The 14,515-nt window shown below is 46.0% G+C and overlaps 1 protein-coding gene across 1 annotated transcript in view; it reads left to right on the top strand.

The window, feature by feature from the left end:
• Positions 1 to 14,515, top strand: part of PLCB1 (phospholipase C beta 1) — a 957,098-nt gene that overhangs the window by 816,827 nt on the left and 125,756 nt on the right. Inside the window, exons 24-26 of the mRNA XM_077485489.1 lie at positions 1,291 to 1,423; positions 4,447 to 4,509; positions 9,909 to 10,128. Of these exons, the coding sequence (XP_077341615.1) occupies positions 1,291 to 1,423; positions 4,447 to 4,509; positions 9,909 to 10,128 (416 nt within the window). The remainder of the gene's footprint in view (positions 1 to 1,290; positions 1,424 to 4,446; positions 4,510 to 9,908; positions 10,129 to 14,515) is intronic.

Raw genomic sequence — 14,515 nt, 5'->3', positions numbered from 1 at the left:
TCCTACAGGCAGCTGGGTTGCAGGCTCCTATAGGTGGGTTGCGGGCTCTTACGGGCAGTGGGTTACGGGCTCCTATAGGCAGTTTGCAGGCTCCTACGGGCGGCAGGCAGTGGCCAGGTTGTGGGCTCCTGTGGGCAGTGGCCAGGTTGTGGGCTCCTATGGGCGGTTTGCGGGCTCCTATAGGTGGGTTGCAGGCTTCTGTGGGCGGTGGGTTTGCAGGCTCCTATGGGCAGTGGGTTGTGGGCTCCTATGGGCGGTTTGAGGGCTTCTTCGGGCTGTGGGTTGTGGGCTCCTATGAGCGATGGGCAGTGGCTCCTGTGTCCTCTCTGCATCACAGTGGCTTCTACTGTGTAGCTCCTCCCCCCTCCTCCTAGACGTCCAATAGGATCGCCTGTCCTTTCAGCCAATCGGGTGACCGGTGTCAAAACCTGCTTTCTAATTGGCGGGGATCAGTGTTACAACAGCAAATATTGGTCCGCTGTTGTAACACACCTGGGCGGACTTGGAGAGCACTCTCTGCGACCCCAGCCCCCCCCCCCCCTACATTGAAGCCTATTAGAGCCTCTGGCTCTAATGGTGCTTCAAAAAAAACAGCCCCTCCAGATTAGAATCCATGCGCAGGTGTCCTGAAAGGGGCCGGACACATGGATAGGGGAGGTGGCAATGGAAAGGGGAGGCGGGCTGCCTCTGCTCCTAGGCATAACCCCCTCCCCAGTAGGCAGGGTTTTTTCAACAGTGTCTGAAGGTGATGGTCACTGCTGTGAAGCTCTCTGCCAGATTCTCAACAGTTTCATCAGGATCAGGAGGCTGGCTGTACCCAGATTCATTACCCATAGCTATCATCGCCCATGGGAATGGTACCCAGACCCTACACCAGACAAAAACAATACAATGCAAGGACAGCCTGTAATGTTGCCGGTCGGTACTGGACCCCGCATTTATTGAGTTTGATGTTATCTGGTTGTTACAGAGTTGCCTGGTGTTTTTTTCCGGTAGGGTGCTATACAGGTCCAGGGCAGTCAACCCCAGATGGAAGATTGAGTCCCTGAAGGCCCTCTGGGCAAAGCCTGCCGTGATGGGTGAAAATTGGACTGACGACTGCCCTTATGGTAACACCTGCAGGTTTCTCTATTTCAGCTGCCCTCCCCCAGAAGGCCAGGGACCCCCTCATCCCCGCTGGTACAAAGAGTGGTGGCCCCATTGTTTATCAGCATTGTTTTCATGTTTGAAAAAATAATTGCTCTTGATTGACCAATTACTTAAACATTACTGTCTGGGTTTTTTTTTTAGGTTGAAGCTGGCGATGTTCCACAGGAAGCCAACAGCGAGCCAAGGCCGGCGCCAGCAGAAAACGGCTTGAATCACGCTTCTACTTTAACGCCTAAGTCATCATCTCAAAATGTTCACAATCAGCCTCCGCCAGGTAAGTCGTTTTATTTCTCTAAATGAAAGCTACATTGAGAGAAATAGGTGGACTTACTACGGCCCATGTGCCTTTTGGGGAGATTTGCCCCTTCTAAAATGATCACCAGGACAGAATGTGATGCAAAATCCAAAAAGAGGTTAAATCTTCCATTGGGAGCCCCTGTTCCTAATTTAACACCAAATAAGTGCTCCGCAATCGCATATTAAACAATATATTGTTTATTTGTTCTGTTCCATTTGTTTAGCATTTGTTTGTTTCAGATAATTTGTAACTTTAGATAAATTTGTATTCGTTACCTTCACTAACGGAGAAATTTGAAAGGAAATTCCAATACCTATAATTTAATAGTTATTATCAGTTAGCTATTATTTCGAATTTCCAGATTTTCTTTCTGATTTTCAAATTTACGAATTTTCAAATTTACGGATTTTCACATTTACAGATTTTTGCATTTCCAAACTTTCGAATTTCCGGATTTTTTGCATTTCCGAATTTTCGAATTTCCGAATTTATGAATTTCCGAATTATTGAATTTATGAATTTCCGTATTTTCGCATTTCTGTATTTTTGCATTTATGGATCTTCGCGTTTCCGAATTATTGCATATATGAATTTTCAAATTTACGAATTTTTTATTTTTCAAACTTTCGAATGTAAAAAATTTTTAATTTTTTAATTTACAATTTTCGATCACAACAAATGACCAGAAAAACGAAAAAAAAAAAAGAAGCAAAAAACAAATGAAACAAACAAGAACAAATTTTTCGGCAGTGCACATGTCCACTCCTAGTCTTTCTAGCCGTGGCCATCTTGAGAAATTGAAGATTATTCATGTAGCATTTTTTCCTGGAATACATCTGCCCTTCATTCAGGCATGCAGATCGAAGGTGTGTGGTTAGCTGCGAAAGCCCCTCCTCTTGTAAAGGCCTAGGCCAAAAAACAGGAAAACATTGAAAAAATGTAAAACATTGTAACAAAAAAATATATATATATATATAAAAAAAATATATCAAAACAAGTAAATAGAATATACCTTCCTATCTATTGACTAAGGGTCCTTTCACACGGGGCGGATCAGTTCTGATCCGCCCCGTGGATATCCGTTTGCTCAGCGGGGATCACTCCGCCGATCCCCGCTGAGCAGGGAGATGACAGTTCCGTCTCTGCACACTGCGCAGGGACGGACCTGTCATAGCGCCGCTCTCCCCTATGGCCCGTCGTCACCCGATCCGATCCGCAGACGGATGGAAAAATAGCTTTTTCCTCCGTTACACTTTTTCGGATCGGAGCGGGTCGGATGTCAGCGGACATGTCACCGCTGACATCCGACGCTCCATAGAGCTCTATGGAGCACCCGTTCAGGTCCGCCTGAAAAACTGACAGGCGGGCCTGAACGGGGACGTCAGTGTGAAAGGGGCCTAATGCTAGCAGTATAAGGATTAAAAAACTTTCATGTTGACCAAGAGAGTGAAGTTCCACTTTAATAATAATTGGCCACCCCTGTATATTCCGGAATTAGGGGGAGGTGTAATGGGGGAATGTAATGGGGAGGTGTAATAGGGGAGGTGCAATGGGGGAGGTGTAATGGGGGGGGGGAATGGGGAGGTGTAATGGGTTGGTGTAATGGGGGAGGTGTAACTGGGGTGTAATGGGGGGTCGTAATGACCGAGGTGTAATGGGGAGATTAATGGGGGGTGTAATGGGGGAGGTGTAACAGGGGGGTTAATGAGGGATGTGTAATGGGAGAGGTGTAATGTGGGAGGTGTAATGGGGGGGTGTAATGGAGGAGATGTAATGGGGGGTGTAATGGGTGTAATGGGGGAGGTGTAATGGGGGAGGTTTAATGGGGGGTGTAATGGGGGAGGTTTAATGGGGGGTGTAATGGGGGAGGTGTAATGGGGGAGGTTTAATGGGGGAGGTGTAATGGGGGGAATGGGGAGGTGTAATGGGTTGGTGTAATGGGGGAGGTGTAATGGGTTGGTGTAATTGGGGAGGTGTAATGGGGGGTCATAATGACGGAGGTGTAATGGGGGGATTAATGGGGGGTGTAATGGGGGAGGTGTAACGGGGGTTAATGGGGGAGGTGTAACGGGGGTTAATGGGGGAGGTGTAATGGGGGAGGTGTAATGGGGGAGGTGTAATGGGGGAGGTGTAATGGGGGAGGTATAATGGAGGAGGTGTAATGCAGAGGAAAACTCACCTTATTCTTGTGGCAGCCGTCAATTTTGTAAAAGTCGCACATCACAGCAAAACCCTGTGAAAATGTATGAACATGTTGCCCCTGAAGTTGATGTGTTAAAAGCAGAAAAAATAAGCAAGCGTAAGGATTCAAGTGACTTTTGACAAGGGCCAAATTGTAATGGCTGGATGATTGGATCAGAGCATCTCCAAAACTGCATCTCTTGAGGGATATGCCCAGTCTTGCAGTGGTGAGGACCAACCAAAAGTGGTCATAATTGAGCTCCGGAGATGGAGTGAAATGCATTGGGGGGTGTGGCGTGGCCTGGTTGGAGCCCGGGCTGAGGCTGTCCTACAACTCCTCACAGGGTTTTGCTGTGATGTAGGACTTTAAGGACTTCCTTTCCCTACTGGAAGTTTTTTACCTGGGACGAGCTCTGTCCTTGTTGGAACTCCTAGCAGGTTTGTCCTACAAGAGGACCTGGCGGCAGCTCTCATTTTTATTGTGTGGGGCACAGCCGACAATTTTCCTCGCCCAGATATGTGGGGGGGGGGCTTACAGTGCAGGACCAATGGTGTAAACTGGGCCTTCACGCTACATGATGACATTGGGGATGGGAAGTCTGCAGGAACGAGGAATAAGGAAAGTATTTTTCTACATTACATTCCGCCTAGACAATCAATAATTCAGGAATTTAAAGATGATCGGAGTTCAGCCTCTGACAATAAATATGACTGATACATCAAACACTTTAGAATATTATGCCAAGACCACTAGATTACTTGATCCTGTTGGAAGACAAAGTCATAGCATTCAATCTCTCTCTCTCTCTCTCTCTCAGGTTCTGTTAAAGTACCGGCAAAAACTGCACCGGCCGAGGACCTCATAATGAGTGTATTGATAGGTAAGGTTTATACCCATCTGTAGCTCTGATTTGCTCCAGGTTCCTCTACCAGATAAGTGAAGGGGCAGCCAGGCGCACAGTAATGGTCACTCTTTCTGGCTGGGTCAACAGTCTGCGAGGTTGGCTTTTCTTGAAACGCATTGCTGAATAAACTTGGATAGGGCACTCGGAGCTGTGGGATACTCCATTGACTTTTACCAGTAGAGTTCTCCGGATACTAGTATATATATATATATACTATATTTATGGGTATCACAAAGCAGGAAGTCAGAGGGTGGAGTGGGGGAACGAGTCCTCAACAGGCTGGCAGCAGTGGGACTAGGTAAGCTGGCCGGGGCAGGAGTGCAGGGCGCAGCCGCATGTTCCATTAGAATGTGACCAGAGCCGTCACATTCGGTAAGGGAAGTGACGTTCCATGTCTACGTTAGCGGTTGAATATCCCAACGCCCATCTTGGTACACCCTACACTCGGTCGCAGTAAGCCAGCAGCGGACACCTTGTTGCACCCAGCCCATATAGGTCGGGCTGAGTGTAACAAGATGTCCGCTGCTGCTTACTGCAGCCGAGTGCAGGGTGTACCAAGATGGGCGTCGCTGCATATACTATATGATAAATGGCATGAATGATGAGAGATAACAAAGGATTTTTCAATGCTATATTCCATATAGCATTGCAAAATCCTTCCTTTCTTCTCATCATTTATGTCGTTTATTATGTCAGGCCAGCAATTGCCAATCATAGCTGCATTTCAGCTGCCCATCAGTGCGCATAAGTGCTGCCTCTCAGTGTCGGCCATCAGTGCCAGCCTTCAGGCAGGAAAGGCAAAAATGTAGCGCTAACGAAAAACAATATTGGTATGAGAGAGTGCTAAAAGTGTTGTATGTTGAAAAGAAAACCCTAAATCAACAAACGGGTTATCACTCAAATTAATAAAACATAGTAAGTGTCCATAAAAATACTATGTGATCTGAAAAGTGAACCAATAGTTCAGTCCCAAACGCCTATATGTCAATCACAGATGTAATAGTTCATATTATGGAGGAATGGGGAGACATCCAATGGGCATCCAAAGGAAATAAAACCAGGCAGATAAATGAAGAATGGGTATTCTTACCAGAGTCTGTGGACCTGCATGTGGATAACACCAGGTCAACCAAGCATGAACAGGCGAGTCCTCCATCTCACAGGAACAATGGATGGATCCTCGATCTCTCAGGGACAAGCCAGCCGATCACAGTTGGTCCTTCGATTAGGAGTGGGCGTACCTCGATGTCCTCAGGGATCCTGACCTTCTCTCAATGAAGTCCAAAGATTGGGAAGCAGCCGCCAAGCAATGGGTCTCCGATAAGTGTAAAAGAAGCTCTCAGGGTGGATCATATATAAAACAAAAAAGGACAACCGCCTCCCATAGTGTAGTTCAAAAAAAGCACTTATGCTGTTTCTTGACATAAAACCAGCATACACAAAATGCAAAATAAAAAGTGATCACAATGTTTAAAAGCAATATAGGGAAATAGAAACCAGCCCTGCGCGTTTCGTCCCAGGGGACTTCTACTGGGGCATCTAACTGTTCCCCCATATTGCTCTTATATAATTGCTATATATATAAGTAACTATACAAAACCCAACACCAATCCCTGATCGCAATCAACTATTGGTAATAAGACATTCCCTGATAGGAGGAAAAAGAACTCATGATCGACATTAATCACACCCCCCCTAGGGAGCCAATTGCTCCTCACCCCTAAAACTCACCCTCTAATACTCTGAGATCCAGGAAGTAGAAGAAAAGGGGTAGTGGTGTAAACCATGTCAAAAAAAGCCAGTGAAAACGGGAAAAAAGCCTGCAAAAATGGCTCTTACAAGTCTATAATGTCCATTGTCCAATCACTAACTATATTATTGACCAGTATGGCCAAAATAAAGCCAATCCTGGACGAGCATGACCAACATAAAGGGGCAATGAGATGGCACAAGCTTCGAGAATGAGGCTTGGTCATCGCATCACGCCTGGAAGTGACGTCAGAGGCGCACACACGTGCGTCAACCAACCCGCTGCGCCCGGAAATGGCGTCAAATGCGCACGCGCATTCACGCCAGCCCATCATAGGACGCAGTGACCTTTTGCCCACCAACAAAAATACCAGAAGAGGAGCACGCATATGTGCAACACCACAATGGGCGCAGCGAACACGTGCCAACAATCCCGCCAAAAAGTACAAAGCTCAGGTCTACTTAACTACAGCTGTGATCACAAGTGTATATATACAGCCCCGTCAAAAGGGCAGCAGGTGTGTGCTCGCCAGCTTGAAACATAGCTGGCGCAAGAAAAAAAAAAAGGCATAGTCGGGCAACCACCTCAAAAGTGTCATCACAGAGATGGGCATATACCGGGCCACCAATAATGCTCAAAACTGGACACCCTAAAAAAAAAATCATAGGATGCCCCATCAGGCAGTGCCACTTATCAGTGCCAGCCATCAGTAAGTGCCATCCATCAGTGGCAACTATCAGTCAGTGCCACCTATCAGTGCCATCCATCAGTCAGTGCCATCCATCAGTACCAGCCATCAGTCAGTGCCACCTATAAGTGCCCATCAGTCAGTGCCACCTATAAGTGCCCATCAGTCAGTTCCACCTATCAGTGGCATCCATCAGCCAGTGCCATCCATCAGTGCCAGCCATCAGTCAGTGCCCATCAGTCAGTGCCAGCCATCAGTCAGTGCCATCCATCAGTTCCAGACATCAGTCAGTGCCACCCATCAGTGCCCATCAGTCAGTGCCACCTATCAGTGCCAGCCATCAGTCAGTGCCATCCATTAGTGCCAGCCATCAGTCAGTGCCACCTATCAGTGCCCATCAGTCAGTGCCACACATCAGTGCCAGCCATCAGTCAGTGCCACACATCAGTGCCAGCCATCAGTTAGTGCCATCCATCGGTATCAGTCAGTGCCATTAGTGCCAGCCATCAGTCAGTGCCACCTATCAGTGCGTATCAGTCAGTGCGTATCAGTCAGTGCCACCTATCAGTGCCCATCAGTCTGTGCCACCTATCAGTGCCCATCAGTCTGTGCCACCTATCAGTGCCCATCAGTCAGTGCCACCTATCAGTGCTCACCAGTGCTGCATGATCAGTAAAAAAATTATTGGTAATCGGTATCAACGAGTACTTGAAAAAAGGATTGGTACTTGTACTCTGTGGTATGAGGACAACCCTACTCACCAGTAACAGAAGGGCACTCTTCACTTTGTCACCACTTCATAGAACAGTCCCTCTATTGCAGTGGTTTCCAAACTGCAGCCCGGGAGCCGAATGCGGCCCTTTGCTTGCCTTTATTTGGTCCTTGAACCAACAATGGGACACAACACCTTCCACGAACGCCAATATATATATATATATATATATATATATATATATATATATATATATATATGTATATATAATGAAAATAAGAAATAGATAAAATAATAATAAATAACCCTAACCCCAACTTCTAACCCTAACCTAAGCTGAATTTGAACCCCTTACCCAAACGAAAAAACATTATAGTAAATAAATAATAATAAAAGAAGAAATAAAAGCTAATGGAAAAGCTAAAAAAGCTGAAGTACCTAGCAACAAACGATGCAACAGATAATAGTTTTCTCTATTGGCTAATAAAAAAATGCCAAAGCCCGAAAACACTGCATACAAACGCGCCAAAAACATCCGGAAAAACGCTCAAATATATATATATACCATAGTTTGTAGACACTATAACTTTTGCACAAACCAATCAATATAAGCTTATTGGGATTTTTTTTTTATTGGATATGTTTTATAACAGAAAGTAGAAAATATCTTTTAGTTTTTTTCAAAATTTTCACTCTTTTTTCATTTATATAATAAAAAAATAAACAATCCAGTGGTGATCAAATACTATCGAAAGAAAGCATTATTTGTGTAAAAAAAAAAAAAGATATAAATTTAATTTGGGTACAGGCTCTCGCGACTGAGCAATTGCCAGGTAAATTAACGCAGTGCTGAAAAGAAAATAATTTTCTGGTCACATGGGGGGGGGGGGTAAAACCTTCCAGGGGACGAGTGGTTGAGTCAGTCTTGTTTTGAGTGAACCATTAGGAGCCTGTGCTAACCCACAAAGAAAAGCAATAAAAACACAATCGGAACACTGTTTTTCCCAAAGTACAGCTTACATAAGTATCAAAAAAAAATATGGCTGCCCTTATTTACATATATAATTGTAAACTATATATAAAGCAAGTCTTTTTTTAATGTTGATGAGGCTAGTTACATTACGTTGATTACATTTGCATACATGAAAACTTCAAAAAGATTGTCTTTAAGCTTGCTCTATCCCCCTAGTTATTACGGTAAAATCTGCAACAGTACAACTGCCGACAAAGCAGTGATATAGTAACTATGGGGTCTGACTTGGAGGGGTAGTTAGATCTGAGTGCCTATTTTGCCCAGAAATACACTATATTGTCAAAAGTATTAGGACGCCGGCCTTTACACGCACATGAACTTTAATGGCATCCCAGTCTTAGTCTGTAGGGTTCAACATTGAGTTGGCCCACCCTTTGCAGCTATAACAGCTTCAACTCTTCTGGGAAGGCTGTTCACAAGGTTTAGGAGTGTGTCTATGACAATGTTTGACCATTCTTCCAGAAGCGCATTAGTCCCTGATGTTGGACAAGAAGGCCTGGCTCGCAGTCTCCGCTTTAAGTTCATCCCAAATGTGTTCTATCAGGTTGAGGTCAGGACTCAAGGCCAGGCCAGTTCCTCCACCCCAAACTCACTCATCCATGTCTTTATGGACCTTTCTTTGTGCACTGGTCCAAATCATTTGGTGGAGGGGGGATTATGGTGGGGGGTTGCTCCTCAGGGGTTGGACAATTTCCTGCTCCCGACTTTGTGGGAACAGTTTGGGGATGGCCCCTTCCTGTTCCAACATGACTGCGCACCAGTGCACAAAGCAAGGTCCATAAATACATGGATGAGGGAGTTTGGGGTGGAGGAACTTGACTGGCCTGACCTCAAACCTGATAGAACACCTTTGGGTAGAGACTTCGAGACAGGCCTTCTCGCCCAATAATTGCCTGACCTTACAAATGTGCTTCTGGAAGAATGGTCAAACATTCCCATAGACACACTCCTAAACCTTGCGGACGGCCTTCCCAGAAGAGTTGAAGCTGTTATAACTGCAAAGGGTGGGCCAACTCAATACTGAACCCTACGGACTAAGACTGGGATGCCATTAAAGTTCATGTGTGTGAAAAGGAAGTTGTCCCAATACTTTTGACAATATAGTGTATCTTCAATGATTAAAACATTGGACCTTTCCTTTCTGTTCTCTATGTGTTTACCAAAACTGGCTCTGTCAATGTTTTTGTTACAGAGGTAGAAGCTCAGAGTATCGATGAACTGAAGCAGCAGAAATCATTTGTGAAGCTCCAGAAGAAGCATTATAAAGAAATGAAAGATCTCGTAAAAAGGCACCATAAGAAAACCACTGACCTGATCAAAGAGCACACCACTAAGTACAATGAAATCCAGAACGATTACTTGAGGAGGAGGGCCATCCTGGAGAAGGCGGCCAAAAGGGACAGCAAAAAGAGGTAAGTCAATTAGCTTTGTAAGGATATAATAAAACGTACTGCTCCCATTCCCAGTTGCTGGCCTGTTGATTGCTGGCCCCTCGGTGGCCCCCTAGGACCATGAAAATGGTCCTGGGGGCCATTATGTTAAAAATATAAAAAAGATGCTGACTGATTAAAGTGGTTGTAAACCCTTACAAACCACTTTGACCTACAGGTAAGCCTAGATTAAGGCTTACCTGTAGGTTCAAGCAATATCTCCTAAACCTATATGGTTTAGGAGATATTTGCCCGAAAACGGGCACCGCTGTCTACGGCGCATGCGCCGTAGACAGCGGTGCGCAGGCGCACTGAGCGCGGCATTTCCAAAAATGGAGCTGCCGCGCGTGTCGCCTCCCGTGCGCATGCGCGGGAATGACGTCATCGCGGCTTCGCCGATTGACAGCGGCGGAGCTGCGAGACGCAACCAGCAAGATGGATGCGGTGGACTACAGGGGACAGCGGCGACTTCGCTGGCTCCTGTGTCAGGTAAGTGACACATAATGGGCTACTATGCAATGCATAGTAGTCCATTATGCTTTGCCTTTGCAGGGAATGAAAGAGGAAGTAAACCCATTAGGGTTTACTTCCTCTTTAAGGCTTCACTTTATTCTCTCTACTGTGGGAGTCTGCTGTTGGGTGAAAAGGCTGACTGCTGACAGAACACTAATGCCGCGTACACACGATCGGACATTCCGACAGCAAAATCCATTGGATTTTTTTCGACGGATGTTGGCTCAAACTTGTCTTGCATACACACGGGCACACAATGTTGTCGGAAATTCCGAATGTCAAGAACGCGGTGACGTACAACGAGTTGAGAAAATTGAAGTTCAATAGCCAGTGCGGTTCTTCTGCGTGATTCCGAGCATGCGTGGAACTTTGTGCATCGGAATTGTGTACACACGCTTGAAATTTCCGACAACGGATTTTGTTGCTGTAAAATTTGAGATCCAGATAAGGCTAGGTGCACACTAGAACATGGTGTTGGAAACCCGGCATGTGCGTTTTTGCACCACAGCGGGTAGAAACAATTAGGCCGCGTACACACGGGCGGACTGTCTGTCCAACTTAGTCCGCTGAAACACATTTCAGCGGACAGTCCGCTCGTGTGTGGGCTTCAGCGGACTTTTTCAGCGGACAGTCTGGCGGACTAAGTATTTCGGAATTTCCGTAATATTGTCCGTCCAACTTTGGTTTCAGCGGACAGTCCGCTCGTGAGTAGGCAAGTTGGACGGACTAAGTATGGCGCATGCTCAGAAAGGATTTACACGGCGGAAGGTTGCATTGCAGTGTATTGGACGTCGTATTTCTAGTCCCGTCGTACGTGCTGTACACGTCATCGCGCACGCTTTCAACGGACTGTCTGTTCATCGTGTGTGGTCAAGTCCGTTCCTTCAAAAGTAGGACGGACTGTCCGTCGGATTGTCTGACGGACTTAGTTGGCCAGACAGTCCGCCCGTGTGTACGCGGCTTTAGGATAATAAAACTTGAAACGCAGGGCCAAATGCAGTGAGTTTGCCTGCACCGGATCGCATAGTATCAATGTACCATGCAATCCAGTTGTAGCGCACTACTTTTGGCGTGATGAAGCGTGATTTGAGACTATTCAAAATGAATGAATGAGAAGTAGTAAGCCCCAGTTACAGAACGGGACATTAAAGGCAACTTAGAGATCAGCTAATAGACTTACTGTATTTATCGGCGTATAACACGCACCTTTTTCCCCCTAAAATCAGGGGGAAATCGGGGGTGCGTGTTATATGCCGATCTCCCGCCCTTCCTAACCTTCTCTGCCGCTCTCGGCGGCTTTCAGGTATTTTTGGCCATTGTCTGCTATATTCGGTTGTTCTCGGCTATTTTCGGCGACATTCAGCCATTCTCAGGCGGCTTTCGGAAAGCCGGCGAGAACGGCCGATAATAGGCGAGAAGGCCCGAAAATAGCCGAGAACGGCCAAATGTGGCTGAAAATACCCAAAAGCCACAGAGAACAGGCGAGAACGAGCACCACCGAGATACACAGGGCATCCGCTCTGTATCTCGGCAGCGCCATTTTTAAAATGGCAAGGAGACAAGCCTGCAAGGCTGCAATGGAAGGCTGCAAATGACACTGATAAGGCTGCATTGATGGGCATTTAAATGTAAGTTTTTTCCTTTAAACTTCCCTCCTAAAAGTTTTTTTCTTTTAAATTCCCTCCTAAACTTGGGGTGCGTGTTATATGCCGATAAATACGGTACATAAAAGCATACGTTTTATTACATATATTTAAAATGCATGGCGATAGTACAAACCTTAAAATGATATTGAAAATATATCTATATATAGATACTAAGCATGTGCAATTTGTTTTGTTCCAAATTAATTTAACAAATTTGGACAAATCCATTCATTTGGAAACATCCCAATTAATGAAAACCCGTTAAACAAATTTTTCTGAATATTTGTTAATTTGAATATTTAAAAATGTGTAAATTCATAAATTCGTATATTCGAAAATGTGAAAATTGGAAAATGCAAACGAATACAAATTTATATGTAAAACTGTAGTGTGCCCCCCCTCCCCCTCCCCCTTTCTGGGTGTTTTAGGAGCAGCTAGGGCAGGAGTTATCTGGGACATGAACCCCGCAGAACCCATCCTGTGATACCCGAGAACTCAGAACAATTATGTAAGGGTAACAATCATGTTTTTGGTACATTCTGCCATATTTCTGGACTTGGTTTTCCCATGTATTTGCGCTGTGATTTCTATTACCTTAGCTGCCTCTCATTCTGTACACCATTAAAATGTTTTATAAGACTGGTTCACATGGGTGGCTAGAGAGCGGTAAAGCAGTCAGTTGGGTTGAGCCTTCTGACCATGGCAAAAAATTAACCCCCCCCCCCCTGTTGTGTTTGTTGGGCAGCATGGCCCCTGAACTCGGCCCATTCATATGAATGGGGCTGTGCTGCAACTGCCCTGCAACCATGAGGAACATGGTGGTTTCGCCTTTCCAGGATCAGAGTTTGGAAGAGATGGTGGCTTATGGATGGAGGGTCTGTGTATATATATATATATATATATATAATATATATCGCAGTGGTTGGGTGGGTTCCCTGGGTGCACACACCCAAACCATCTGGTCCCCAATGCCTATGGGCCTCAGGTGTTGGACGGAATTCCCTATGAACTAAAACTGGAACGGTTGAGGCCTTGTAATGTGAGTTACTATTCCTGACCCAGCCTAAAGTACTAAGCAAGCTAAGTGTGCATAGTGCCAGTGGGGCAGAGTTGGCACCTTGGCTCTCTGCCTCTGCGAAGCCAAACCATGGGCTCTCGGTGCTCAGAGCTGACTGGATGTCAGGGGGCCCTCTTGCACTCTGGCTGTTAGAGGGCGGCACAGTGGTGCAGTGGGTAACACTCTCACGTACCAGTAAAAAGGGTCGCTGGTTCGAATCCCAACCATGACACTACATGCCTGGAGTTTGCATGTTCTTCCTGTGCCTACATGGGTTTCCTCTGGGTACTCCGGTTTCCTCCCACACTCCCAAGATATGCTGGTAGGTTAACTGGCTACTGTCCAAAATTGGCCCCAGTATATGAATGGGGACCTTGGGTTGTGGGCTCCTTGAGGGTAGGGAACAATGTGAATGTACAATGTACAGGGATAGGGGCAATTGTAGACACTCAGCATGGACTGGTGTCTTTATTCAACCTTACTAACTATGAAACTAATGCCGCGTACACACGGTCGAACTGTTTGACGTACTTAGTCCGTTGAAACACATTTCAGCGGACAGTCCGCTCGTGTGTGGGCTTCAGCGGACTTTTTCAGCGTGCAGTCCGGAGTACTAAGATTTTCGGTTTTTCCAAAAATCTGTCCGTCGTACTTTGGTTTCAGCGGACAATACGGTCGTCAGTAGGCTAGTCCGACAGACTAAGAATGGCGCATGCCCAGAAAGGATTTACACGGCGGAAGGGTGCTTTGCTGTGTCTTGGACTTCCTATTTCTAGTCCCGTCGTACGTGCTGTACACGTCATCGCGCAAGCTTTCGACGGACTGTTTGTGTATCCGTGTGTGGTCAAGTCCGTTCAGTGGAAAGTACGACGGATTGTCCGTCGGATTATATGACGGACTAAGTACGTCAAACAGTTCGACCGTGTGTACGCGGCATAAGTCTCAAAAGTTTTGCCTATAGTTCTACTTTAACCACTTGCTGACCAGCCTCTGCAGTTTTACTGCGTCAAAATGGCACAACTGCGCGAATCGCCGTCATGTTACATCGTTTCTTATTGTGGCCACTAGGGGCGCGCCCGTTTCTCGCCCCCGGAGTAGATTCCAGTGTCGCGGCCGCCGTTCTCCCGCGATCGCTCGTGACACAGCGAGAATC

This window comes from Lithobates pipiens, unplaced genomic scaffold (assembly GCF_037356315.1).
Source record: "Lithobates pipiens isolate NorthernLeopardFrog02 unplaced genomic scaffold, aLitPip1_a1.2 Scaffold_18, whole genome shotgun sequence".
Lineage (NCBI taxonomy): Eukaryota > Metazoa > Chordata > Amphibia > Anura > Ranidae > Lithobates > Lithobates pipiens.
The sequence above is the reverse complement of the archived record's forward strand: the minus strand, read 5'-3'. Positions and strand labels throughout refer to the sequence as shown.